At 46.8% G+C, this 26,998-nt stretch overlaps 1 protein-coding gene across 2 annotated transcripts in view; it reads left to right on the top strand.

Annotated features, from left to right (window-relative positions):
- Positions 1-26,998, top strand: part of ELK4 (ETS transcription factor ELK4) — a 166,630-nt gene that overhangs the window by 98,805 nt on the left and 40,827 nt on the right. For both annotated transcript variants that reach the window (XM_063955143.1, XM_063955142.1), the window contains one exon: positions 15,006-15,830. In XM_063955143.1, the coding sequence (XP_063811213.1) occupies positions 15,006-15,830 (825 nt within the window). The remainder of the gene's footprint in view (positions 1-15,005; positions 15,831-26,998) is intronic.

Below are 26,998 nucleotides of genomic sequence, written 5' to 3'. Positions count from 1 at the left end.
GTCATGTATTAATGGAAGAGGTATCAAACATACTGCATTGGGCGGAAGGTCATCTCAAATCTCTATCAGCGCTACATGTTCCCGGAGTAGACAATTATGTGGCAGATTTCCTCAGCAGACAAGAAGTGTTACCAGGAGAGTGGGAATTGAACGACGCAGTGTTCAATCAGATTGTACAGAGGTTCGGCCAGCCACAGGTGGATCTGATGGCCACACACATCAATACGAAGGTTCCTCTGTTCTTCTCCCGATATCATCTCCCAGGATCAAGCGGGGTGGATGTCTTCTCTCTCCCATGGGGATTCAGACTAGCATATGTTTTTCCTCCGTTTCCAATGATTGCACGTATTCTAAGGAAGATCAGAGAAGAGAGGGCGCAGGTCATAATAGTTCTTCCATATTGGCCGAAGAGAGCGTGGTTTCCTTCAGTACTGAGGATGGCAGCAGGGGAACCTTTGACGTTGCCGCTGATAACGGACCTGTTACATCAGGGTCCATTGCTGCACCCGAATTTGCGACAACTTCATTTGACGGCATGGAAATTGAACGGCAATTATTGAGAGATAAAGGGTTGTCTGAGCGAGTTGTTAATTTGCTGATTCAGTCGAGAAAGAAGGTATCCTCTAAGATCTACTATAGAGTCTGGAAAACTTTCATTTCCTGGTCCGGCTCAAGATTTAACCCACAGAAAGCAGAGACATCGCAGGTCCTTCAATTCTTGTTTTTTTTATTTTTTATAAAATTTCTTTATTAGACAGCCATATAGTCATAACATAAGTTTCCAGGAGACAGTTTACAAGATTATTCAGCAATGACCGATATTCTAATCTAATAGTGAATAACATGCAGAAAATTGAAGGCTGTACATCTTTTCTATTTTTTGATGAGAAAGGAAAGGAAGGAAAAGAAAAGAAGATAGCAACGGATCACATAGGGTAATATAAGTCCAGCTGTCCAGCAGTGAGCGCAGAGGAAACGATCCACCTAGGTGTCCCACTCCCCCCTACCGCCCACCACATACACAGGGCATAAACTAAATATCACATCTGCTAGAGAGAAGGAAAGACAGAAAAGAAATAGGATAGAGATAGAAAGTAGAGAAAAGAAAATAATACAGAATTACTATAGTTGGGTGATGTATATTGCCGGGGGGGGGGGGGGGGGGGGGGGAGGCGATCAAATATACCTTCTGGGTGAGGGAAGTAAATCTCGATTTTGTGTTAACCGTTTCAATGTGGAGAGCCATCCTTTCGGAGGGTCGGTATTATAGGTGGGATTTACCCATTAACCCTGCCTTTTAAATTACCGATAATCACGGAATAATTCCCGCTATCCGACCAGTCCAGTACCACGTTGTGTCTCGGAATACCCTCCAAATACCTTCGCGTCTAGCAGGGGTTAAACTCTCAATATACAGTCCCCATTTCTCTATCGTCCTAAGTGGATGCTGGGGTTCCTGAAAGGACCATGGGGAATAGCGGCTCCGCAGGAGACAGGGCACAAAAAAGTAAAGCTTTACTAGGTCAGGTGGTGTGCACTGGCTCCTCCCCCTATGACCCTCCTCCAGACTCCAGTTAGATTTTGTGCCCGAACGAGAAGGGTGCAATCTAGGTGGCTCTCCTAAAGAGCTGCTTAGAGAAAGTTTAGTTTAGGTTTTTTTCTTTACAGTGAGTCCTGCTGGCAACAGGATCACTGCAACGTGGGACTTAGGGGGAAAGTAGTAAACTCACCTGCATGCAGAGTGGATTTGCTGCTTGGCTACTGGACACCATTAGCTCCAGAGGGATCGAACACAGGCCCAGCCGTGGAGTCCGGTCCCGGAGCCGCGCCGCCGACCCCCTTGCAGATGCTGAAGCGTGAAGAGGTCCGGAAACCGGCGGCTGAAGACTCCTCAGTCTTCATAAGGTAGCGCACAGCACTGCAGCTGTGCGCCATTTTCCTCTCAGCACACTTCACTGGGCAGTCACTGAGGGTGCAGAGCGCTGGGGGGGGGCGCTCTGAGAGGCAAATATAAACCTTATACAAGGCTAAAAATACCTCACATATAGCCCATAGGGGCTATATGGAGATATTTAACCCCTGCCTGACTGGAAAAATAGCGGGAGAAGAACCCGCCGAAAAAGGGGCGGGGCCTATCTCCTCAGCACACGGCGCCATTTTCTGTCACAGCTCCGCTGGTCAGAACGGCTCCCAGGTCTCTCCCCTGCACTGCACTACAGAAACAGGGTAAAACAGAGAGGGGGGGCACATTAATGGCTATATATATATATATTAAAGCAGCTATAAGGGAGCACTTAATATAAGGATATCCCTTGTATATATAGCGCTTTGTGGTGTGTGCTGGCAGACTCTCCCTCTGTCTCCCCAAAAGGGCTAGTGGGTCCTGTCTTCATTAGAGCATTCCCTGTGCGTTTGCGGTGTGTGTCGGTACGTGGTGTCGACATGTATGAGGACGATATTGGTGTGGAGGCGGAGCAATTGCCAAATATGCAGATGTCACCCCCCAGGGGGTCGACACCAGAATGGATGCCTTTATTTGTGGAATTACGTGATGGTTTATCTTCCCTTAAACAGTCAGTTGAGGACATGAGGCGGCCGGACAATCAATTAATGCCTGTCCAGGCGCCTCAAACACCGTCAGGGGCTGTAAAACGCCCTTTGCCTCAGTCGGTCGACACAGACCCAGACACGGGCACTGATTCCAGTGACGACGGTAGAAATTCAAACGTATTTTCCAGTAGGGCCACACGTTATATGATTTTGGCAATGAAGGAGACGTTACATTTAGCTGATACTACAGATACCGTAAAACAGGGTATTATGTATGGTGTGAAAAAACTACAAACAGTTTTTCCTGAATCAGAAGAATTAAATGACGTGTGTGATGAAGCGTGGGTTGCTCCTGATAAAAAGTTGATAATTTCAAAAAAGTTATTGGCATTATACCCTTTCCCGCCAGAGGTTAGGGCGCGCTGGGAAACACCCCCTAAGGTGGACAAGGCGCTCACACGCTTATCCAAACAAGTGGCGTTACCCTCTCCTGAGACGGCCGCACTTAAGGATCCATCAGATAGAAAGATGGAAGTTATTCAAAAGAATATATACACACATGCAGGTGTTATACTACGACCAGCTATAGCAACTGCCTGGATGTGCAGTGCTGGAGTAGTTTGGTCAGAATCCCTGATTGAAAATATTGATACCCTAGATAGGGACAATGTTTTACTGTCGTTAGAACAAATAAAGGATGCATTTATCTATATGCGTGATGCACAGAGGGATATCTGCACACTGGCATCTCGGGTGAGTGCTATGTCCATTTCAGCCAGAAGAGCCTTATGGACACGACAGTGGACAGGCGATGCGGATTCAAAACGTCACATGGAGGTTTTGCCGTATAAAGGGGAGGAGTTATTTGGAGTTGGTCTATCAGACTTGGTGGCCACGGCTACTGCCGGGAAATCCACTTTTTTACCTCAAGTCACTCCCCAACAGAGAAAGGCACCGACCTTTCAACCGCAGCCTTTTCGCTCCTACAAAAATAAGAGAGCAAAGGGCTTGTCGTACCTGCCACGAGGCAGAGGAAGAGGGAAGAGACACCAACAGGCAGCTCCTTCCCAGGAACAGAAGCCCTCCCCGGCTCCTGCAAAAACCTCAGCATGACGCTGGGGCCTCTCAAGCGGACTCGGGGACAGTGGGGGGCCGTCTCAAAAATTACAGCGCGCAGTGGGCTCACTCGCAGGTAGACCCCTGGATCCTGCAGATAATATCTCAGGGGTACAGGTTGGAATTAGAGACGGATCCTCCTCATCGTTTCCTGAAGTCTGCCTTACCAACCGTCTCTTCCGAAAGGGAGAGGGTGTTGGAAGCCATTCACAAGCTGTACGCTCAGCAGGTGATAGTCAAAGTACCCCTATTACAACAAGGAAAGGGGTATTATTCCACTCTATTTGTGGTACCGAAGCCGGATGGCTCGGTAAGGCCTATTCTAAATCTGAAGTCCTTGAACCTCTACATAAAAAAGTTCAAGTTCAAGATGGAGTCACTCAGAGCAGTGATAGCGAACCTGGAAGAAGGGGACTTTATGGTATCCTTGGACATCAAGGATGCGTATCTACACGTTCCGATTTACCCCGCACACCAGGGGTACCTCAGGTTCATTGTTCAAAACTGTCACTATCAGTTTCAGACGCTGCCGTTCGGATTGTCCACGGCGCCTCGGGTCTTTACCAAGGTAATGGCCGAGATGATGATTCTTCTTCGAAGAAAAGGCGTATTAGTTATCCCATACTTGGACGATCTCCTAATAAGGGCAAGGTCCAGAGAACAGCTGGAGACAGCTCTAGCACTATCTCAAGAGGTGCTAAGACAACACGGGTGGATTCTGAATATTCCAAAATCCCATTTAATCCCGACAACTCGTCTGCTGTTCCTAGGAATGATTCTGGACACGGTTCAGAAAAAGGTTTTCTTTCCAGAGGAAAAAGCCAAGGAGTTATCCGATCTGGTCAGGAACCTCCTAAAACCAGGAAAAGTGTCAGTACATCAATGCACAAGAGTCCTGGGAAAAATGGTGGCTTCTTACGAAGCAATTCCATTCGGCAGATTCCATGCAAGAATATTCCAAAGGGATCTGTTGGACAAATGGTCAGGGTCGCATCTGCAGATGCACCTGCAAATAACCCTGTCACCAAAGACAAGGGTGTCACTTCTGTGGTGGTTGCAGAAGGCTCACCTATTAGAAGGCCGCAGATTCGGCATTCAGGATTGGATCCTGGTGACCACGGACGCCAGCCTGAGAGGCTGGGGAGCAGTCACACAAGGAAGAAACTTCCAGGGAGTATGGACGAGTCTGGAAAAGTCTCTTCACATAAACATTCTGGAACTAAGAGCAATCTACAATGCTCTAAGCCAGGCGGAACTTCTCCTGCAAGGAAAGCCGGTGTTGATTCAGTCGGACAACATCACGGCGGTCGCCCATGTAAACAGGCAGGGCGGCACAAGAAGCAGGAGTGCAATGGCAGAAGCTGCCAAGATTCTTCGCTGGGCGGAGAATCACGTGATAGCACTGTCAGCAGTGTTCATCCCGGGCGTGGACAACTGGGAAGCAGACTTCCTCAGCAGACACGATCTTCATCCGGGAGAGTGGGGTCTACATCCAGAAGTCTTCAACATGTTAATAGACCGTTGGGAAAGACCAATTGTAGACATGATGGCGTCTCGCCTCAACAAGAAACTGGACAAATATTGCGCCAGGTCAAGAGATCCACAGGCAATAGCTGTGGACGCACTGGTAACTCCTTGGGTGTACCAGTCAGTGTATGTGTTTCCTCCTCTGCCGCTCATACCAAAGGTATTGAAGATCATACGGCAAAGAAGAGTAAGAACAATACTAGTGGTTCCGGATTGGCCGAGAAGGACTTGGTATCCGGAACTTCAAGAGATGCTCACGGACGAACCGTGGCCTCTACCTCTGAGAAGGGACCTGCTACAGCAGGGTCCCTGTCTTTTTCAAGACTTACCGCGGCTGCGTTTGACGGCATGGCGGTTGAACGCCAGATCCTAAAAGGGAAAGGCATTCCAGAAGAAGTCATTCCTACCTTGATTAAGGCACGGAAGGAAGTCACCGTGAAACATTATCACCGCATTTGGCGAAAATATGTAGCGTGGTGCGAGGATCGGAGGGTTCCGACGGAGGAATTCCAACTGGGTCGTTTCCTACATTTCCTGCAATCAGGATTATCTATGGGTCTCAAATTGGGATCCATTAAGGTTCAAATTTCGGCCCTGTCAATATTCTTCCAAAAAGAATTGGCCTCTGTCCCTGAGGTCCAGACTTTTGTCAAGGGAGTACTGCATATACAGCCTCCTGTGGTGCCTCCGGTGGCACCGTGGGATCTAAATGTAGTTTTAGATTTCCTCAAATCCCATTGGTTTGAACCATTGAAAAAGGTGGATTTGAAATATCTCACATTGAAAGTGACTATGTTACTAGCCCTGGCCTCTGCCAGGAGAGTATCTGAATTGGCGGCTTTATCTTATAAAAGTCCTTATCTAATCTTCCATTCGGATAGGGCAGAACTGCGGACTCGTCCGCATTTTCTCCCTAAAGTGGTATCAGCATTTCATCTGAACCAACCTATTGTGGTGCCTGCGGCCACTAGCGACTTGGAGGACTCCAAGTTGTTGGACGTTGTCAGAGCCTTAAAAATATACATTGCAAGGACGGCTGGAGTCAGAAAATCTGACTCGCTGTTTATATTGTATGCACCCAACAAGTTGGGCGCACCTGCTTCTAAGCAGTCGATTGCTCGTTGGATTTGTAACACAATTCAACTTGCACATTCTGTGGCAGGCCTGCCACAGCCTAAAACTGTAAAAGCCCACTCCACAAGGAAGGTGGGCTCATCTTGGGCGGCTGCCCGAGGGGTCTCGGCATTACAACTCTGCCGAGCAGCTACGTGGTCGGGGGAGAACACGTTTGTAAAATTTTACAAATTTGATACCCTGGCAAAGGAGGACCTGGAGTTCTCTCATTCGGTGCTGCAGAGTCATCCGCACTCTCCCGCCCGTTTGGGAGCTTTGGTATAATCCCCATGGTCCTTTCAGGAACCCCAGCATCCACTTAGGACGATAGAGAAAATAAGAATTTACTTACCGATAATTCTATTTCTCGGAGTCCGTAGTGGATGCTGGGCGCCCATCCCAAGTGCGGATTATCTGCAATACTTGTACATAGTTATTGTTAACTAATTCGGGTTATTGTTAAGGAGCCATCTTTAAGAGGCCCTTTCTGTTGTCATACTGTTAACTGGGTTTAGATCACAAGTTGTACGGTGTGATTGGTGTGGCTGGTATGAGTCTTACCCGGGATTCAAAATGCCTCCCTTATTGTGTATGCTCGTCCGGGCACAGTACCTAACTGGAGTCTGGAGGAGGGTCATAGGGGGAGGAGCCAGTGCACACCACCTGACCTAGTAAAGCTTTACTTTTTTGTGCCCTGTCTCCTGCGGAGCCGCTATTCCCCATGGTCCTTTCAGGAACCCCAGCATCCACTACGGACTCCGAGAAATAGAATTATCGGTAAGTAAATTCTTATTTTTTTATGGAAGAGTACAACTCCGTTCTCAATTTGGAAAGTGGCCATTCGTCTCTCACAAAACAGCACATCTAATAAAGCGGTTTCCCATTCTCCTACTGATGGGGCAGTTTTATATATCCAATGTCTCATTATCACCTGTTTTGCCACCGTGATCATCACAGTCAGCAGAGGGACAGCAGGGGCAAGGTCAAATCGCGCCAGCCAGGGTGAGAAGTCAGCAAACAACAGCGGGCCCACTAGTCCAGGAAGATTTAACTTGAATAGTCGGGATAAATACTGGAGAATCTTACACCAGAAGCGTCTAACCTTCCCACATGACCATAGGTTGTGTGTAAGGGTTGCTCCATTTACTCCACATTTAGGGCATTTGCCCGACTCACCCTGGCGGAAGTGTTGTCTTTGGGAGGGGGCTATATACATCCTGTTTACAATCCTTAGATGTATTTCTTGTAATTTAGCTGATTTTAGAGCTTTTAGGACCACATCAGTGTTTTTTGAAACCCCGCCCATCTCAGGAGTCTCTGGAAGTTCTCGCTTCCAAGAATCAGTGAGAGGGGACCAAGAGGGGGCTAACGCTTCAATCAGGTCATTGTAGAGATAACGAATTTTGAATGGATTATGTTTGCAGAATAGGAGTGTCAAGAATCGTTCGAGTGGAGGTCACTTTGCCCAAGGGGTCCTTAAGGGAATTAATATAATGGCGTGCTTGGAGAAACATGAAGAAGTTGGAGTGGGGTAAAGAAAATTTGTCACGTAGTTGCAGAAAGGAGAACATCTGTCCCCCAGGATCAAAGACATCCCTAATAGTGTATATCCCTTTACATTTCCATGTGTAAAAATGACGATTATCTAAAGAAGAGGGGAAATTGGGGTTACCCCATAAGGGTAAGTATGGTGACTCAAAGGGGTCAGTACGAAATAGTTTATGTATGGAGGTCCAGGCCCTATAAGTGTCCCAAAATAAAATATTAGTCTTAACCCCCTGGGGTAGTTTAGACCTTGGTGTGTGGAGCAATGCTGCAGGGGAATACGGGGAAAACAATGCTTCTTCCAGTTCAACGTTCGTGAATATATCTGATCGAAGGAGCCAGTCTGATGCAAATTTAAATAGTGCCGATCTGGCAAACATCGTCACATTGGGCATACTCAAGCCACCTTTTCGTTTACTAACATAAGTTCGGGTCTTGGGCATGCGGGGTTTTGAGTTTTTCCAGATGAATTTTGAAAACATTTGCGAGCAGAATAAGGAGTCTTGTTTAGTGATCGTGATGGGGAGCATTTGAAGCAAGTAAGCCAGCTTCGGGAAAATGACAGCTTTTATCACCACTATCCTACCCAATAGGGAAAGTTTGAGATCTTTCCAGGATTCTAATATTGTTTTGATTTGCTGGATAGTGGGTATATAGTTAAATTGATATAATCGGGAAAGTTCTGAGGGAACATAAATACCTAAGTATTTTAGTTTGGTAGGAGTCAGCGTGAATTGGGAAGAGAAGTCGGCATAGACGAGGGTTCTGCATGTTGGTCAGAGGGAGTAGTTCCGATTTATGGGTGTTTATGCGATAACCCGCAAAGGTACTAAAACATTGTATAGTGTCAAAGATGGCAGGTATTGAGATACGGGGGTTAGAGACAAATAAGATCATATCATCCGCAAATAGTCCGAGCTTAACTTCTTTTTTTCCCACCGATATCCCCGAGAAGGTCGGTAATTGTCTTAGTGCTATAGCCAGGGGTTCTAAAGCTGCTGCAAAAAGCAAAGGGGATAAGGGGCAGCCCTGTCTGGTCCCCCTATGAATCGTTAAAGGTTGAGACATATATCGGTTAGTGAAAACTTGTGTAGATGCATTATGGTATATGGTATGTAAAATGGCCACAAATTTGTCAGAAAATCCGAAGCGTCGGAGTGTCTCAAACAGGTGGTCCCACGTCACCAAATCAAACGCTTTCTCAGCATCCAATGACAATAAAAAAGTGGGACCACCCGTTTCCACCCCCCTCAGGGATTGGAGAACCGTTAGAACTTTGCGGATATTGGTCACAGAGTGTCTGCCCGAAATAAAACCGGTTTGATCACTGTGGATTATTTCAGGCAGAATAAATTTTAATCGATTCGCTAACAGTTTAGTGAACAGTTTGTAGTCTACATTAAGTAGGGAGATAGGGCGATAGGAAGACGGGAGGAGCGGATCTTTGCCAGATTTAGGTATAACTCGGATCAGGGCCGAGTTAAAATGGTGTGGGAGAGTGAGGTTGGAGAATATATTATTAAAGAAGGCCACTAGTGAATCCACAATCTTAGGGGAGAGTAGTTTAAAGAATTCTCCTGATAAGCCATCTGGGCCTGGGGTCTTCAGTGGCTTAAGGGCTTTAATTGCCTCCGTCACTTCGGTGGCAGTAATAGGGGTCGTAAGGGAATCTGACTGATCCTGGGAAATCTGAGGTAATTGTACAGTTTCCCAGAAGGAGGTTTTGGTATATTGGTCAACAGTGTTGTGGGAGTAGAGATCAGTAAAAAAGGAGTGGAAGATGTCAGCTATTGCCTTCCCTTCGGATTGTACAGCTGAGGTCGAATCCCTCAAAGCTGTCACATGATGGGATCCCTTGTCAGATTTAAGTAAATTAGAAAGCATTCGACTCGGCTTATCTCCATATTGGAAGAAATTATATTTGCCTGCAATGAGGAATCTATTATCCATATGCGTTTAGAGTATGATCAAATTGGGTTTTGGCGTCTCTATATTTCTGTTTGTTAGCCAACGTAGGTGTGGTTTTAAAATTTTGAAATGAGGAAGTGAGTACAGCTTGTGCTGCTCTATATGCCGCGTCTTGATCTCGTCCATATTTCGCCATGAATGCAATTATATCGCCTCGCAAAACAGCTTTAGCGGTCTGCCAAAATAAGGCAGGGTCAGACGTATGGTCAGCATTGTTAAGAGCATAAGAGTCCCAGGAAGTCAGCAACATGGTTTTAAATTCTGGAGAAGCCGCCATCTTGGCAGGGAATCTCCAGTGGGAATTGGTACCCAAAGTGAGTCTACCTTGGAGGACAAGTGATATAGGGGCATGGTCTGAAATAGTTATAGGGTTGATAGCTGTCTCAGTGATCCTGGGGGACAGATCAGTGGAAACAAGAAAGTAATCTATACGTGAGAAAGAATTATGGGCTGAAGAATAATAAGTATATTCCAACTCTACCGGGTTACGGAGTCGCCACACATCGACCAGTCCCAATTGTGCAGACATGTACTCCAGGTTGATCCTGGGCAGTCGGGCCCCCTGAGACGAGGGACCCTTCCTGTCCAAAACCAAAGAGGACACCATATTCATATCCCCGCCAACAATGAGAGAGGTATGCGAATATGGACGGAGAATATTAGTTATTTCTAGATAGAATGTTTTTTCATAGACAGCCGGGGCATAAATATTGCACAAGGTTAATCTGGTGCCCTCTAAGGTGATATCTAACACAATATATCTGCCTAGAGGGTCGATAATCTGATGATGTATGTCAAACTTCACCCCCTTACGGATAAGGATAGCAACTCCCCTTGCCTTTGAAGAAAATGAAGAAAACACCACGACCTCTTGTCTAAGCATGGTAAGTTTGGCATGTTCAGGGGGGGTCAGGTGTGTCTCTTGGAGCATAGAGACATCAGCTTTTATCTTATTTAAGTAGGTAAGGATACGTCTCCGTTTAATTGGAGAATTAATACCCCTAACATTCCACGAAATTATATTAAGTTGTGACATTTATACCAACAACGGGGGAATAGAAAAAGGCAGCAGTCAGTCTCCTGAAATAAGACAGCTTCCCGTCATTAATCCAGAGTATCATAAGCATAAATATTCCCCACCACAGCCAGGCAAACATCTGTAGGTAAAAAGTAGCAGAGAGGAGAGTAAAAGAAGTCAGAGAGAAGAGAGAAAGGTAAAGACAAATGTTAAGACAAGTATAACATATGAGTGCGTCCACACCAGCATGCATCAGTATGGACTTTCAGCGTGAACCCGCTGCGATGTAGAACAATAAAAATAACAAAATAACCAACAGGCAATATTATGATAAGCAACTCAAGAGATCTCCCTAATGATCCTAATACAGGGAAAAGAAAATGTTTTCGAAATGGTCTTGATAAGGGCTAAACGTAATCCACCTCGTATAAGAGAATTATTAACTATAACAACCAGTAGAAGAACATGGATAAAGTCCCGGCGTCAGGTTTCAGTCGGTAACAGCAGCTCCATTTGGGGAGGATGGATGTGAGGCCAAGGATAATCTCGCAGATTCTCCAAGTTCCATTACATAGTCCTTGGCCGAGTCTGCTGAGGTGAAATCTTTTGGGCCTTGTGGGGTAAAGATGCGTAGCCTCGCAGGGTAGAGAAGGGCAAACCGAACACCATTTTTCACCAGCTGAGAGCAGATTGGAGACATTTCCCTTCTAGCCCTAGAGACTTCCGCAGAGTAGTCCTGAAAAAGGAACAGTCTCTGACCCTCCCATTGAAGTGGGCCTTTGTTTCGAGCCGCAGACCATATCAATTCTTTGTGTCTGAAATTTAAGCATTTAAAAATGACCGGTCGGGGTCTAGATTGGTTAGATTCACGCGGGGGACCCAATCTATGAGCTCGTTCGATTTCCATCGAGGAGAGTTCTTCGGGAATACCTAGGAGGTCTGGTAAGTCGGAGACGAGGAATTTCAGCAGGTCCGGGCCTTTCAGTGATTCTTTAAGGCCCACAATCCTCAGGTTATTGCGTCTCGAACGATTTTCCAAATCATCCATCTTCATCATCCTATGTTGACGCGAGGCCGCTAAAGATACGACTTGTTCTTTAAGATCCTCTATTTCCTTAAAGTTAACTCCAATTCTATTCTCGTTCACCGAGATTCTGCGGGTCATCGACCCGAGTTCTGATTTCAAGTCTGATACTGCGGTCATAAATTTATCAGCCTGGGCTTGTAGTAAAGGTTCCACGGTTTCTTTAATCGCTTTCACGATTTCCGAATAGGAAGGTGGAGCGGGGGGAGCTTTTGGGGCCATGTTAGGTGATGTTTCAACCGCGATGTCTAGGCAGACAGGGTGGGGGATTAGTGGTGGAGCGGTGGTGCTTGGTTCTCCGCGTTTACTACCACTTCTATATCGTTGGGGTTTTGGTGTAGAGGAACTTAAGAATTTGTCCATAATAATAAATACGAGCTCATGAGGGCCGGACAGATGACAGAACTTGCCGTTGGTTAGAAAGGTGGAGACAGGTCTACATCACAGTTGCGGGTGACGCGACTTCACATATCGCCGTGATATGTATCTAATTATGGGAAGCTGAGAGTGGGTGTAGTTCTTCAAGTCATCAGAGGGATGGAATTGTGTTTACCAGGCATAAAATTGCTATCACCACTATATGGGAGAGTAGACAGTGAGACTTAGAGAGCGTGGAAATAGTATTTGTGATTTCAATTACAACGGCAATCCGGCCCGCGGCATCACCGTATAAACACGCCAACTGAGGACTGATTAGTAGGTATGAAGATGGTCTCACTCACCTCCCACACACGTGGCGACGAGGAGGGGGAGTAAATAGGAGTTGTAATTCACTTTGTGGCAGCAGACTGGAGAAATAGACAGTTTCAGCAATCATCTATGGTGTCAATGAGTATAGTCAGCTTCACTATGGTAGGGTCCAGGGAACAGCTAACCAGATGACAAATTGTGAACAGTAAAGGGTATGGGGAGGGGTAGGTGATGCCCCTATAATTGTAATGTTAGATAGATTTTCCCCAGCATGAGTATGGCAGCTGCAGTCTTCTTCACCCTCACAGCTCCCCTCCTGTCTCTCCTGTCTCTCCCTATTACACTAGGAGTTATTTCCAGGGGGAGAGGGGTGCAGGGAAGGTACCTTGATGCCTGTTGTTCTCCACTGCAGGCTGAGGGAGCGTTGCGCCGCCGCAGCACCGGAAGTGCGGGTCCGCGGCTTTCCTCCGTCCACGAGCGCCGGGTCTCAAGCCCGTTGTACGGAGCACTGGTGTCGGCGTAGGGGGGGGTCCAAGCACTCCCCAAGTGGTTGCAGGGTCAGCCTGTGTAGTCCGGCGTCCGCGGTCAGTTTCGGCGCCGCGCGTCCCCTGGAGCTTCTCGGCGGGTCAGCTCCGGAAATTTAGTCCGCGGCTCCGGCGCCCAGTGCAGGCCACAACCTGCAGAGACCGTGAAAACGATCTCCCGGCTCTGCGACTCGGCACTTAGACACCCCGAGCCACAAGGTGGGTTATGAGGGCAATATGGGGGTAGTTAGTGCAAAAGTAGGTGGTTTGTTTTAGAAATGAGCAGGAGCTCTGAATTTCTGCTGCCAGTCTCCTCTCCAGTCAGGCCACGCCCCTTCAATTCTTGTTTGATGGGTTTGAGAAGGGGCTGGCGGTATCTACTATCAAGGTCCAGATAGCAGCACAAGAGTGTCCTATTGGAGAGAAGATTATCTGATGAGAGCTTAGTGAGGAAGTTCTGTCAGGCAATTAAAAGGATAAGACCTCGCTTCAGGTCGGTTGTCGCTCTGTGGGATCTGAATTTAGTTTTAAATTCATTAATGTTGTCTCCGTTTTAGCCATTGCAGGACGTCTCGGTTAAATTTCTAACTTGGAAAGTAGTGTTCCTGGTAGCCATTACATCAGCCAGAAGAGTTGGAGAGCTACAGGCCCTGTGGTCGGAGGAGCCCTACCTTAATTTCCTCCCGGGTAGACTTGTGTTAAGGACTAATCCAGATTTTTTGCCCAAGGTGGTGTCCGATTTCCATTTGAATCAGGACATCGTGTTACCATCATTCTACCCACATCCGCAGAATGAGGAGGAGAAGAGAATGCATAGTTTGGATTTAATCAGAGCAATTTCAGTGTATCTGGACAGAGTGAAAGAGTTCCGTAAGACGAAACACCTGTTTGTGTTATATTCAGGTGCAATTAAGGGTGAGAAACCTACGAAACAGACCATCTCCAGATGGATCACAGAACTCCTGGCGTTTATTTACAAACAGAATGGTCAGGAGGTTCCGGAGCAGCTAAAGGCACACTCTACCAGGGCCATGGCAGCTTCCTGGGCGAAGAAGGCAAGGCTTTCGGCGAAGGATATATGTGCAGCAGCCACATGGTCTTCTATGCATACATTCTCCAGTCATTATGCGGTGGATGTTATTGATGCACACTTTGGAAAACGTGTCTTTGATGCAGCATTGAATTAAACAAATAATAATTTTCAGCATTGACAAGATGTCTGTGGTATTTTTTATTGCCCTCCCTATATTGAGTGTTGGTATATCCCAAGAGTAAGGGCTACCATGAAGTAGTGTAGGAAAAAAAAGCAAATTATACTTACCGATAATTTCATTTCTCCGAGATACTTCATGGCAGCCTACAATATACCCTCCCTTAGTAAAGTATAAATATAGCCTGGTCACAGGAGACACTCAAAAGACTAATGGAGGAAGGGGAGGAGCAGGGCTATATACCCAAGGTGGGTGGTCCTAAAGTGTTGAGAGGATTCCCTGTTTAAGTTTAGGAATAGGATACAATTCCCAAGAGTAAGGGCTGCCATGAAGTATCTCGGAGAAATAAAATTATCGGTAAGTATAATTTGCTTTTTTTTTTTTGCCTTGAGGCGCATGCACAAATGCCCTACTGCACTACAGCACCGCATTCTGCCTTTTTGCTACCGAGAACACAAAGATTACTTTTCATGGAGGGCATCCAGGCATTCGTATATTCTAAGGAGGAGTGACAACCATCTTCCTTTATATAACATGTTATGTTGGACAGTGTGGTTAATTAGAATGATTTTTTTGTTTTTTTCATTGTCACATTTCTGTCTTAAAGTGCTCCAAAGGATGCTATGTGGAACTGATTATTCTTTATTTTCTTTTTAAAGAACATCATCAAAAAAGTGAATGGACAGAAGTTTGTTTATAAGTTTGTCTCTTACCCTGACATCCTGACCATGGATCCACTGGCTTTAGGGAAAGGAGAAGGAGAAATAGATGGGAACTCTGCTGACTCTGTCAGCAACTGCACTGTGCGAGACAAGGAAAACTGTAGTAAGGAGAGATTATTATGTCCCACTGCCAAATCCTCAGGACGCAATGATTACATTCATTCTGGTCTGTACACATCATTCACTCTCAATTCCCTGAATACAGCTGGTGTAAAGCTCTTCAGACCTGTTGCTGTGGAACATCAAGTTGATAAGAAAATTGTCACAGAAACATCTCCCTCAGTGATTAAGTTTGTGAAAACACCAGCCAGAAACTCAGAGCATATACAATATGTCCCGTCAGCCACGTCTCAGCCTACAGAAGCCCATGAAAAATCTCCAGAACCTCCCAGAGAAACGAAAACAAACTATCCTTTTTCTCTACATAACCCTTCCATCTCACCCCTTCCAGAACCCTCTGAAGCCTTATCGCCTGCTCTGACTTCCAGTCAGGATATGGCAGTCGATACAGATTTGGAGTCTGTAACTTCACAGCCTCTTGATTTTCCCAGTGATGTGACCATTGAGGTAGATGAACTTGAACCCGAGCATGAAGCTGAACCTGAGCCCTACCTACTGGATATGAAGAGCACAAAGTCTAAAAAGCCCAAAGAGCTTGAGTTGACACCAACATTAGTAATCACCACCAGCGATTCCAACCATTTGGGTATCCTCAGTCCATCCTTGCAGACAGCATCTCTGACACCAGCATTTTTCTCCCAGGTAATGCCACTATTTTTATCCCATTTTATGCTATAGTTTTCAAGTTTTGTGAGGTCCCCTCAGAAATAAAGAAAACCCCACCACACCCAGATGTAACTTTGTTACATGATTCTCATACATGGTTCTACAGCAATGGATCCTGCACCAATATTCAGCAGCTTGATTGAAGTGTTCGTTCCAACTCATTGAATTGCTTTGCATGGCTCTGCTAATTGCAAGGTATTTCTTAGGAAAAAGAGTTGGTGCTCACTAGTATGAAGTTTTTACTAAACACTAAAAAATTCTTCATTTATGCTAATCCCAAAACAGTAAAAAAATGCAAATGAAAAAATATCGCAGTTAAGTCTGGTTTAGCCATAATTGTTGTAGTATCAGTATAGCATGACATTTGTCACTGTGTTGTGGAATACTGTTGGGGGCAGGTAGCAACTCTTTGATCTGCAATCCTGGCTTTTAAGCAATATGTCAAGATAAAAGTGACATATGCAATTGTGGAACCTCAGTCCGTTTCCCAATGACCACTGTTCACCAGTATGGTGAGCTAGAACACAGAGCTTGAATGCCATGAGGGAAATGTAGACCCTCAAAAAATGTGTTGCTCCCAGGGACACATTACTTTAAAAGAGTATTGTCCTTCTCCAATGTTTCTGGATCACATATTATGGGTGTAGAAGCAAGGAGAAGTTGGGGTAGAGCTGGAGGTAGAGGCAGGGAGAAGTTGGGGTAGAGGCAGAGAGAAGTCTGTTAGAGCTGGAGGTAGAGGCCAAGAGAAGTCTGTTAGAGCTGGAGGTAGAGGCAGAGAGAAGTTTGGGTAGAGCTGGAGGTAGAGGCAGAGAGAAGTCTGTTAGAGCTGGAGGTAAAGGCAGAGAGAAGTCTGTTAGAGCTGGAGGCAGGGAGAAGTTGGGGTAGAGTTGGAGGTAGAGGCAGGGAGAAGTTGGAGGTAGAGGCAGGGAGAAGTTGGAGGTAGAGGCAGGGAGAAGTTGGGGTAGAGCTGGAGGTAGAGGCAGTGCTTGGTGTATGGAAGGGGGAAAGTGCAGACAGCGGTTGGGATAGTGCTGAGGGGCAAAGAAGGAGCTAGATGCAGGCAGTGCTGGGGGTAGCGAGGGGCTAAGGGTAAATAGCAGCTGGGGTAGCAAGGAGGGTATTAGGGTCACCGCACGTCCCTGGTACTAGGGTTAAGGAGGGGGCAACAGTGGACTGCAGCTAGAGCAGTAATCTTTAAAAGATGTTTAAGCAATGTTCAGTGTCCTTGTTCTGACATCTTCAGACACCTATGCATGTATGTATTTATATGTTTAGTGGCACTTTATGTATGCACACAAAAGAATAAAAAGATTTAAAATGGCAGATCCATAAATACGCTCAGCAAATAGAAAACATGGGTATTGAGAGTACACCAATGGCTCCAAATGCAATAAGTAAATTAACATTTCCAGTGGTGCCCAATGTCTAAAGAGTAACCATAAACCAGATGCGTTAAAGATACATTAGTGTGTGTGTGTGTGTGTGTGTGTGTGTGTGTGTGTAATATAGATGTTCCCATATATAGCTAATTAAAAATTAGGTGCAGGTTGAGTATCCCTTATCCAAAATGCTTGGGAACAGCAGTATTTTGGATTTCTGATTTTTCCGTATTTTGGGATAATTGCATACCATAATGGGATATCATTGCGATGAGATCCAAGTCGAAGTACAGAATATATTTGTTTTCATATACACCTTATACACACAGCCTGAAGGTCATTTTAGTCAATATTTTTAATAACTTTGTTTTCTGATGGCTCAATGTACAAACTTTGTTTAATACACAAAGGTTTCACTATCTCAGTCCTACTAAAAAAAAATAATCCGTATTTCGGAATATTTGGATATGGGATACTCAACCTGTATTATGAAGGGGATCAGTATACCGACAGCGGGATCCCGGCCACCAGTATGCCGGCAGCGGGGAGATCGCTAGAAAACCCTTTGCTGGCTTGCTGCGCTTGCCACGTTAGATTCTCCCGCTCTGGGTGTCTTGGACAACCATAGAGGGAGAAGAGCATGTGGCGCCGAGATTCCGGTGGCGGTGTTTCACAACTAGTCGGGATTCCGGCGTCTGCATTGTGATGTCTAGGATCCCGACTAGCAGTATTGTAACCGCATCCCATATGAACACCGCTGCCCCATGCATATGGGATAATTTATAGATACGTATTGGGACACATGTGAAATGACACCCTGGAATAATGCCAGCTGCTGAGCATAATACAGTGTGCCCGCAACAACTGGATCAGACTAGGGCAGAGGTTCTCAAACTCGGTCCTCGGGGGCCCACACAGTGCATGTTTTGCAGGTCTCCTCACAGAATCGCAAGTGAAATAATTAGCTCCACCTGTGGACCTTTTAAAATGTGTCAGTGAGTAATTAATACACCTGTGCACCTGCTGGGTTACCTGCAAAACATGCACTGTGTGGGCTCCCGAGGACCGAGTTTGAGAACCTCTGGACTAGGGTGTCAGTACATAAGTAGAGCATAAAGCAAATTGCACCATCATCACTATATAGTATATACAGGAGACGGGCCAGATACATGCAGATCCTGGGGTACAGCAGCCGCGCTCATTACTCTGCATACAGTGTGATAACACCGGGGATGAGACCAGCACAGTGCCAGGGGCTGGACACCACAGCCCCCACTGCCTCCCTTCATCTACTCAACACACAGCCCAGGTCCTGGCTCTCACCCATGAGTCCCCGGTCCTCAATATCGGGTAAAATATGCGCTAAAGCGTGTTTTTGTGAACACTGGTATGGTGATTATGCTTGTGAATCTTCACCGTATTAATGGCAAAACTGCAATTAGAAATTAATGTCTCATAGGAAGACTGGCTGCAGTAGTTTTAACCATATTGATGCATTCGGTGTATATGCCACACTTCCATCACGGTTTTTGCTGCTCTGGTATTTAATGGACGCCTGTAAGTTATTTACAATATGTATTCAAATCACCCAATTTTCTCTTACGTCCTAGAGGATGCAGGGGTCCACATTAGTACCATGGGGTATAGACGGGTCCACTAGGAGCCATTGGCACTTTAAGAGATTGAGACTGTGGGCTGGCTCCTCCCTCTATGCCCCTCCTACCAGACTCAGTTTAGAAAATGTCCCTGGAGGATCCGATCACAGCTAGGGGAGCTCTTTTTTTTTATTTAGAGTTTATTATTTTATTATTTTACAGGGAGGCTGCTGGCAACAGCCTCCCTGCTTCGTGGGACTAAGGGGGGGGGAGGAGTAGTGTCCGCCCTGTGGGGTCTGAGCCACTATAACCGCTGACAGGACACTGAGCTCCTGAGGGGATTGAGTGATTGATCACCACCACAGGGGATCGCTCTCCCCGGCATCATGCCGCCACCCCCTTACAGACCCAGAAGACTTGTGGCGAGTTAGTCACCGGCCCCGCGGGGAGCCTGTGTGAAGATGGCGGCAACAGGGTATGGAGCGCAGTACTAACTGCGCTCCGGGGCTCAGTGGTACATAGTGCGGCGCCCTGAGCCAGCGCCTACACCTACACCCTACACTGGTCAGCAAGACTGTCAGGGACCCCGGATCACTGCCAGCATATACCTCAGGCCAGTATAATTCAAACAGAGAGTGGGAAGCAGTGCCATGATAGGGGGCGGAGCTTCTCAGAGCAGACCCAGCAGCATTCAGCGCCATTTTCCCTGCCTGCAGAGACGCTGAAAGGGAGAGCTGTCCTTCCTCATCAACTCCAGCTATCTTGTACGGTACCAGGGGGTTGTAGAAGACTGTGTAACCTATTAAGGTACACAGTCAGCGCTGGGTAGTGGCTGTTCTCTATCCAAGAAGCGCTGTGTGTGGGTTGGCTCCAATCTCTGTCTCTCTCTTGGCATTCTTGCGGGGAATCTCTGCCTTTCCCTGTGTGTGTGTTTGGGGTCTTCATTAAGCTATGTCCAGGGACTCTGTGTCATATGTCCTCTCAGGATGATCCCATTCCATGTAATCAGGATTGCACTGTGTTAGCGCAGGTCCCAGCAAGAGAGCCTGAGTGGTTAGCCTCTCTTAAAAGCATGATTTCTCAGATTTCTACTAGAGTTGCACAAAATGAGTCTGCAACTCAGGTTTTACAGAACTCTATGGCTGTTTTGTCCGGTTCTGTTACCTCAGGTCCCCTTGATGTGTACGCTCCCAAAAAACGTGCTCTTGCCCTAATTATGCAGGATGACACGGATACCGATTCTGACACGGCAGACTGTGATGGGGATGTACTGCGGGGGGCGGCATCTCTTGCAAAAGGGGTGCAGTTGATGAAAAGGCCATTAGAGATGTGTTGAATATTGCTGATGCAACACCTGAGCAGGTTGAGGAGGCTTACTTCACAGACAATAAGAAAGCCTTGCTAACCTTCCCTGCGTCTAAAGAATTAAATGCTATTTTTGAGGGAGCCTAGGAACACCCAGAGAAAAAATTTCAGATCCCTAGAAGGGTTCTTGTTGCTTTCCCTGAGGAGGATAGGAAAAAATGGGAAAATCCACCCATAGTTGACGCGTCTGTATCCAGACTCTCAAAAAAGGTGGTTTTACCTGTCTCAGGATCTAACGCGTTAAGAGAACCGGCTGATCGCAAAATTGACGCTACGCTCAAATCCATATACACGACTTCAGGGGCGATACTACGTCCTACTATTGCCTGTGCATGGATTTCCAAGGCTATAGTAAAGTGGTCAGGCACGTTACTTGATGATTTGGTTACAATGGATAAAAATGATGTTGAATTGTTTTTACGTAACATTCAGGATTCTGCAGGATTTATAGTGGAATCCATGAAAGACCTGGGTTCGATGGCTGCAGGGATATCTTCCATGTCTGTCTCAGCTCGCAGAGGACTTTGGCTGCGCCAGTGGTCTGCCGACGCGGAATCTAGTAGAGGTGTGGAGACCCTACTCTGCACAGGTCAGGCTCTCTTCGGGGGAAGCGTTGGATGCGTGGATTTCCACAGCTACCGGCGGTAAGTAGCCTTTTCTTCCCTCAGCTGCACCGGCTACGAAGAAACCTTTTTACTTCTCCTGCATCACAGTCCCTTCGGGCTACTAAAGCAAGAAAGGCCAAGCCGTCTAACACCTTCTTTAGGGGAGGTCGACCAAAATCCAAGAAACCTGCTGCCGCAGGTTCCCAGGAACAGAAGCCTGCTTCAGGTACGCCTAAGTCCTCAGCATGACGGTGGACCGCGCGGCCTGGAGGTAGGGCCGGTGGGGGCGAGACTCGGGCATTTCAGCCACGTCTGGGTATCGTCCGGCCTGCATGCCTGGGTACAGGATATTGTGTCCCAGGGGTACAGGCTGGAGTTTCAAGATCTCCCACCTTACCGGTTCTTCAAATCAGGCTTGCCAGCTCTGCTGGCAGACAGGGCTGTCTTACAGGAAGCCATCCAAAAGTTGGTGGAGTCACTGGTCAGTGTACCAGTTCCACCCCATTTGCAAAACAAGGGTTACTATTTTTGAACCTTTACGTGGTACTGAAACCGGATGGTTTGGTCAGGCCCATTTTGAACTTGAACTCCCTCAGACAGGGGTTTAGCGATTTTAAGTTCAAAATGGAGTCTCTGAGGGCGGTGATATCAGGTCTGGAGGAGGGGGAATTCCTGGTATCCCTGGATATCAAGGATGCGTACCTCCACATTCCGATTTGGCCGCCGCATCAAGCTTTTCTCCGATTCGCACTGTTAGCCAGTCATTTTAAGTTCCAGGCCTTGCCATTCGGCCTTTCCACAGCACTGAGGGTGTTCACCAAGGTGATGGCGGAGATGATGATTCTCCTCCGCAGATAACGGGTGAATATAATCCCGTATCTGGACGATCTGCTGATAAAGGCATCGTCCAAGTAGAAGCTGTTACAGAGCGTTGCTCTCAACTAATCTACTCCAGGATTATGGATGGATCCTGAATCTTCCAAAGTCGCACTTGAAGCCGACTAGGAGGCTGTCCTTCCTGGGGATGATCCTCGACACAGAAGTATAGAGGGTGTTTCTGCCGGCGTAGAAAGCGTTGGTGATACAAACAATGGTCCGGGATGTCCTGAAGCTAGCCCGGGTATCTGTTTATCAGTGCATTCGTCTTCTGGGAAAGATGGTTGCCTCCTACGAGGCTCTACAGTACGGAAGATTTCATGCACTGTCTTTTCAACTGGATCTCCTGGACAGATGGTCGGGATTTCCTCTTCACATGCACCAGAGGATACGTCTGTCGCCGAAAGCCAGAATCTCGCTCCTCTGGTGGCTGCAAACTTCTCACCTACTAGAGGGCCGCAGGTTCGGGATTCAGAATTGGATCCTCCTAACCACGGATGGGAGTCTCAGAGGTTGGGGTGCAGTCACACAAGGAGAAAACTTCCAAGGAAGGTGGTCAAGTCTGGAATCCATCCTTCCGATAAACATTCTGGAAATAAGGTCCGTGTACAATGGTCTTCTACAAGCGGCACATCTTCTTAGAGATCAGGCCATTCAGGTTCAGTCGGACAATGTAATGATCATGGCCTACATAAACCGACAGGGCAGAACGAAGAGCAGAGCTGCAATGTCAGAGGTAACAAGAATCATCCTCTGGGCGGAAAAGCACACAGTGGTGCTGTCGGCAATCTTCATTACAGGAGTGGACAACTGGGAAGCGGACTTCCTCAGCAGACTTCCTCACCATCCAGTAAAGTGGGGACTCCACCCGGAGGTGTTTGCGGGGGTGACAAGTCTTTGTGGCGTCCCTCAAATAGACATGATGGCCTCTCGCCTCAACAAGAAGCTTCGGAGGTACTGTTCCAGGTAGAGAGACCCACAGGCAGTGGCGGTGGACGCCCTGGTAATTCCGTGGGTGTTCAAGTCATTATATGTGTTCCCTCCACTTCCACTCATCCCACGGATTCTCAAATGAATAAAAAAATAAAGAGTTCAGGCGATCCTCATTTCTCCGGACTGGCAAAGAAGGGCTTGGTACGCGGATCTTTTGGAGTTACTGCTGGAAGATCCGAGGCCTTTGAGAGGAACTTCTGCAACAGGGGCCGTTCGCTTATCAAGACTTACCACGGCTACATTTGACGGCATGGAGGTTGAACGCAAGATCTTAGCTCAGAAGGGCATTCCGAACAAAGTTATTCCTACAGGCTAGGAATGGAGTAACGTCTAAACACTACCATCGAATTTGGAAAAAGAACGTGTCTTGGTGTGAATCCAAGAAGTTTCCTACGGTGGAGTTTCAACTAGGGCGGTTTCTCCTCTTTCTACAAGTAGGTGTGGATGTGAGCCTGTGTTTGGGCTCCAATATCCAGATTTTGGCCTTGTCCATTTTCTTCCAGAAGCAATTGGCTGTCCTCCCTGAGGTTCAGACTTTCTTGAAAGGGGTTCTGCCCATCCAGCCTCCCTTTGTGCCTCCTACGGCACCTTGGGATCTTAATGTGGTGCTGCAGTTCCTGCAGTCAGATTGGTTTGTACCTTTACAGGAGGTTGATATCAAGTTTCTTACTTTGAAGGCGGTCACACTATTGGCATCGGCTAGACGTATGTCGGAATTGGGGGCATTGTCCTGCAAGAGCCCCTACTTGATTTTCCATGAAGATAGAGCTGAGCTCAGGACGCGTCAGCAATTTCTTCCAAAGGTTGTGACGGCTTTAAATATCAACCAACCTATTTTGTTGCCAGTGGCTACTGACTCCTCAATTACTTCAAAGTCCTTGGATGTTGTAAGGGCTTTGAAGATTTATGTGGAGAGAACTTCTCGTCGCAGAAAGTCGGACGCTCTGTTTGTCCTTTTATGATCCCAACAAGGTTGGGTGTCCTGCTTCTAAGCAGACGATTTCTCGCTGGATCAGGTTTACTATCCAGCATGCTTATTCTACGGCAGGCTTGCAGTGTCCAAAATCTGTTAAGGTCCACTCTACTCATAAAGTGTGTTCTTCCTGGGCGGCGGCCTGGGGTGTCTCGGCTTTACAACTTTGCCGAGCGGCTACTTGGTCAGGATCAAACTTGTTTGCGAAGTTCTACAAGTTCGATACTTTGGCCTCTGAGGACCTAAAGTTTGGTCAATCGGTTCTGCAAGAGCCTCCGCGCTCTCCCTCCCGTACTGGGAGCTTTGGTACATCCCCATGGTACTAATGTGGACCCCAGCATCCTCTAGGACGTAAGAGAAAATAGGATTTTAATTACCTACCGGTAAATCCTTTTCTCGTAGTCCGTAGAGGATGCCGTCCAGCGCTTCGTTTTACTGCAGTTGTTACTTGGTTCAGTACTGCCTTGTTACTTGGTTCAGTACTGTTGGTTAGCCGTTGCTGAATTGTTTCAAGCTGGTTAGCTTAGATTTCTGTTATGTGTGAGCTGGTGTGAATCTCACCACTATCTGTGTATTTCCTTCTCGAAGTATGTCCGTCTCCTCGGGCACAGTTTCTAGACTGAGTTTGGTAGGAGGGGCATAGAGGGTGGAGCCAGCCCACACTATTAAACTCTTAAAGTACCCCTGGCTACCAAGGGACCCATCTATACCCCATGGTACTAATGTGGACTCCAGCATCCTCTACAGACTACAAGAAAAGGATTTCCCAGTAAGTAATTAAAATCCTATTTCTGCTGCGGGGTACACTGGGCTCCACAAGGATAGACATTGGGGTGTAGAGTAGGATCTTGATCCAAAGCACCGACAGGTTCAAAAGCTTTGACCTTCTTCCCAAGATGCATAGCGCCGCCTCCTATATCACCCCGCTTCCGTGCACAGGAGCTCAGTTTGTAGTTTGTGCTTGCAGTGCAAGCATGTAACAGGAAGAGCTGCTCACAGCAGCTCTATAAAAGCTTTTTCTGAGGAAAAAAGAAGACTACAAGGGCTGCAGCAGAGGCACAGATTGTGCTGGATGTCAGTAGACATTGCCTGCTGCAGCTCCATCTCTCCCCAGCGGCGCTGTACACTCCCGAGCCCTGGTTGCCGGGTACCTACAGCGGAGGCTCCGGTTTTCTTCACGTTAGACACACACGGCTGGGGCTCTCCAGGATCGCGTGGCCGCGCTTTGGGAGGTGGTAAGTGGGTCCCGCTTGCGGGACCCGGTCTTTATCGCGATCCGGCGCGGTCAGTGGGAGGCGGGCCGCGTGCGCTGTGGTGGACACTGTGGCAGTACAGGCGATCCCACTAGATCAGCAGGGCATGGGCGCAGGTCAGGTTTTCTCTCTAAACCGGTTTTTATGTTGCCCACAGTACCTGGTGGTTTTGCCAGCAGAGGGGATAAGGCTTAGACCTGAAGCCCCTCCCCCAGCCCCAGGGCGCCATTTCCAGCAAGTGTTCCCGCCCTGGAGCTGCATTTCTGTCTTTTCCTCACTCCCTGTCAGTGGCGCCATTATTCCTCAGTTCACTGTTCCTGGGCAAATCCTCCTATGTAAAGCCGCCTGGTTGTCAGCGCTGTGCCTTTACAAGACACTTAAGTATTCTACCTGCCTTTTTTAGTCCGTGTTGGTTAAGAAAGAGTGCACTTAGTCAGGGTTTCCTAGTACAATTACCCTGTCATATACATCCAGTTCTTACTGTTACTGTTATATCTATTATATAGCTGTGTAAGCTAGTCCAGTGCAGTATTATTGTTAGTAATAACCTCTGCATTGTACAGACTGTGACTATTTGTGTGTGCATTTGATAGCTGAGTGGTGTCCATTTCGTGTCTTTCACTCAACTTGCTATCCTTATATTCCATAACCTGAGGGGGCTTGGTGCGTCAGGTTTTTTTTGTATAATCTGTTTTTATTTAGAAAAGTATAAAGATTACATCCAAATAAACAAAAGAACTTCCAGACACATAATTAACGTCAATTGCAGATTAGACATAAGAAGCAGGATAGCTTGCCGCCCTGTCCAACTGGTATTAGAGTAAAAACAGAGCGTAATAGGGTGTTCAATGAAATCATAACAATGCCTACTAGTTTTTTGTCAAAACAATTAATGTAATCACGGTAACAAAAGAAACGAACTAGAAGAACTATAGGAAAGAGCAAGATATGAAAAGAAAGAGAGAGTAAAGGAAAAATATAGTGTGACCAAGCCCGGGGAACAGCATGTAGAAGGAAAGAGGATTGCATCCTCTCTAATCGATCAACTGCTAAACTCAGATCCTTTAGAAGCGTATATGTAGTCTTTGTACTCTTTTGAGGATGTATATTCTATCCAAGGAAACCAAGTGGTCGTGACTTCGGAAAGTTTACCCCTGGATACTAGGAGAATGTGCTCCATGTTCATATAATAATCGATTCTAGTGAACCAATTTTTCCTTGTGGGCAGGGACGGTGATCTCCATAGTGTAGGAATAACCGCTCGTGCTGCATTAGACAAATAGCGGAGTAGAGATGTTTTATATTGAACCAACGACATGGAGGAATGGGATAACAACCAGAAGGCCGGGTCAGAAGGGACGGGGGTGTGGAGTATATCTTGGGAAATAGAGATTACATCATCCCAATATGGCCGAAGTAGGGAGCAATTCCACCAGATGTGTAACAAGGAACCAGTGGTATTAAGACATCTCCAGCACTTATCAGTCACTCCGGGGTACATGGAGTGGAGAAGGGAGGGGTGTCTGTACCATCTCATTAAAAGTTTATATTAAGTTTCTCTCACTTGTATGCAGACAGAGCTGTTATGAGATTTAAGAAATATCATCTCCCAATCTCTTTCTGAAAATTGAAACCCGAGGTCTCTCTCCCAAGCTAATTGGAAAGGTGGAGATGTCTGGGCACTGGGACTCTGTAGTAATTTGTAAAGTGTGGAAATTGTATGTTGGGGATCACACGTAGAGACGCACAATCTCTCAAATGATGTTAGTTCCCTAGAGGCTAGAAGGTATCTGTGTTTAGAGTACAAAAAATGTCTAAGCTGTAAATATTTCCAAAAGTCGTGCTGTGGAATATCCCATTTAGATCGTATTTCCGAGAACTGCCTAACTCCCGAGGAGATCGCCAGCTGGCCCACCCTGAAGAGCCCCCTCAACGCCCAGCTACGAAAATGAGAAAGCGTTAAGCCGGGCAGAAAGTCGGGATTGGCTAGAAAAGAGGTCAACGGGCCGAAGTCAGAAGTGAGGAAGGACCAGTGGCGCGCTTTCTTCCTAAAGGAAAGGGTCGTAGTGATAGTTGGGTGGGGAGAAGGAGGCTTCGGAAGGGAT

The sequence above is a fragment of the Pseudophryne corroboree genome, chromosome 2, assembly GCF_028390025.1.
Source record: "Pseudophryne corroboree isolate aPseCor3 chromosome 2, aPseCor3.hap2, whole genome shotgun sequence".
Lineage (NCBI taxonomy): Eukaryota > Metazoa > Chordata > Amphibia > Anura > Myobatrachidae > Pseudophryne > Pseudophryne corroboree.
This window is presented reverse-complemented; position numbering and strand designations above follow the sequence as displayed.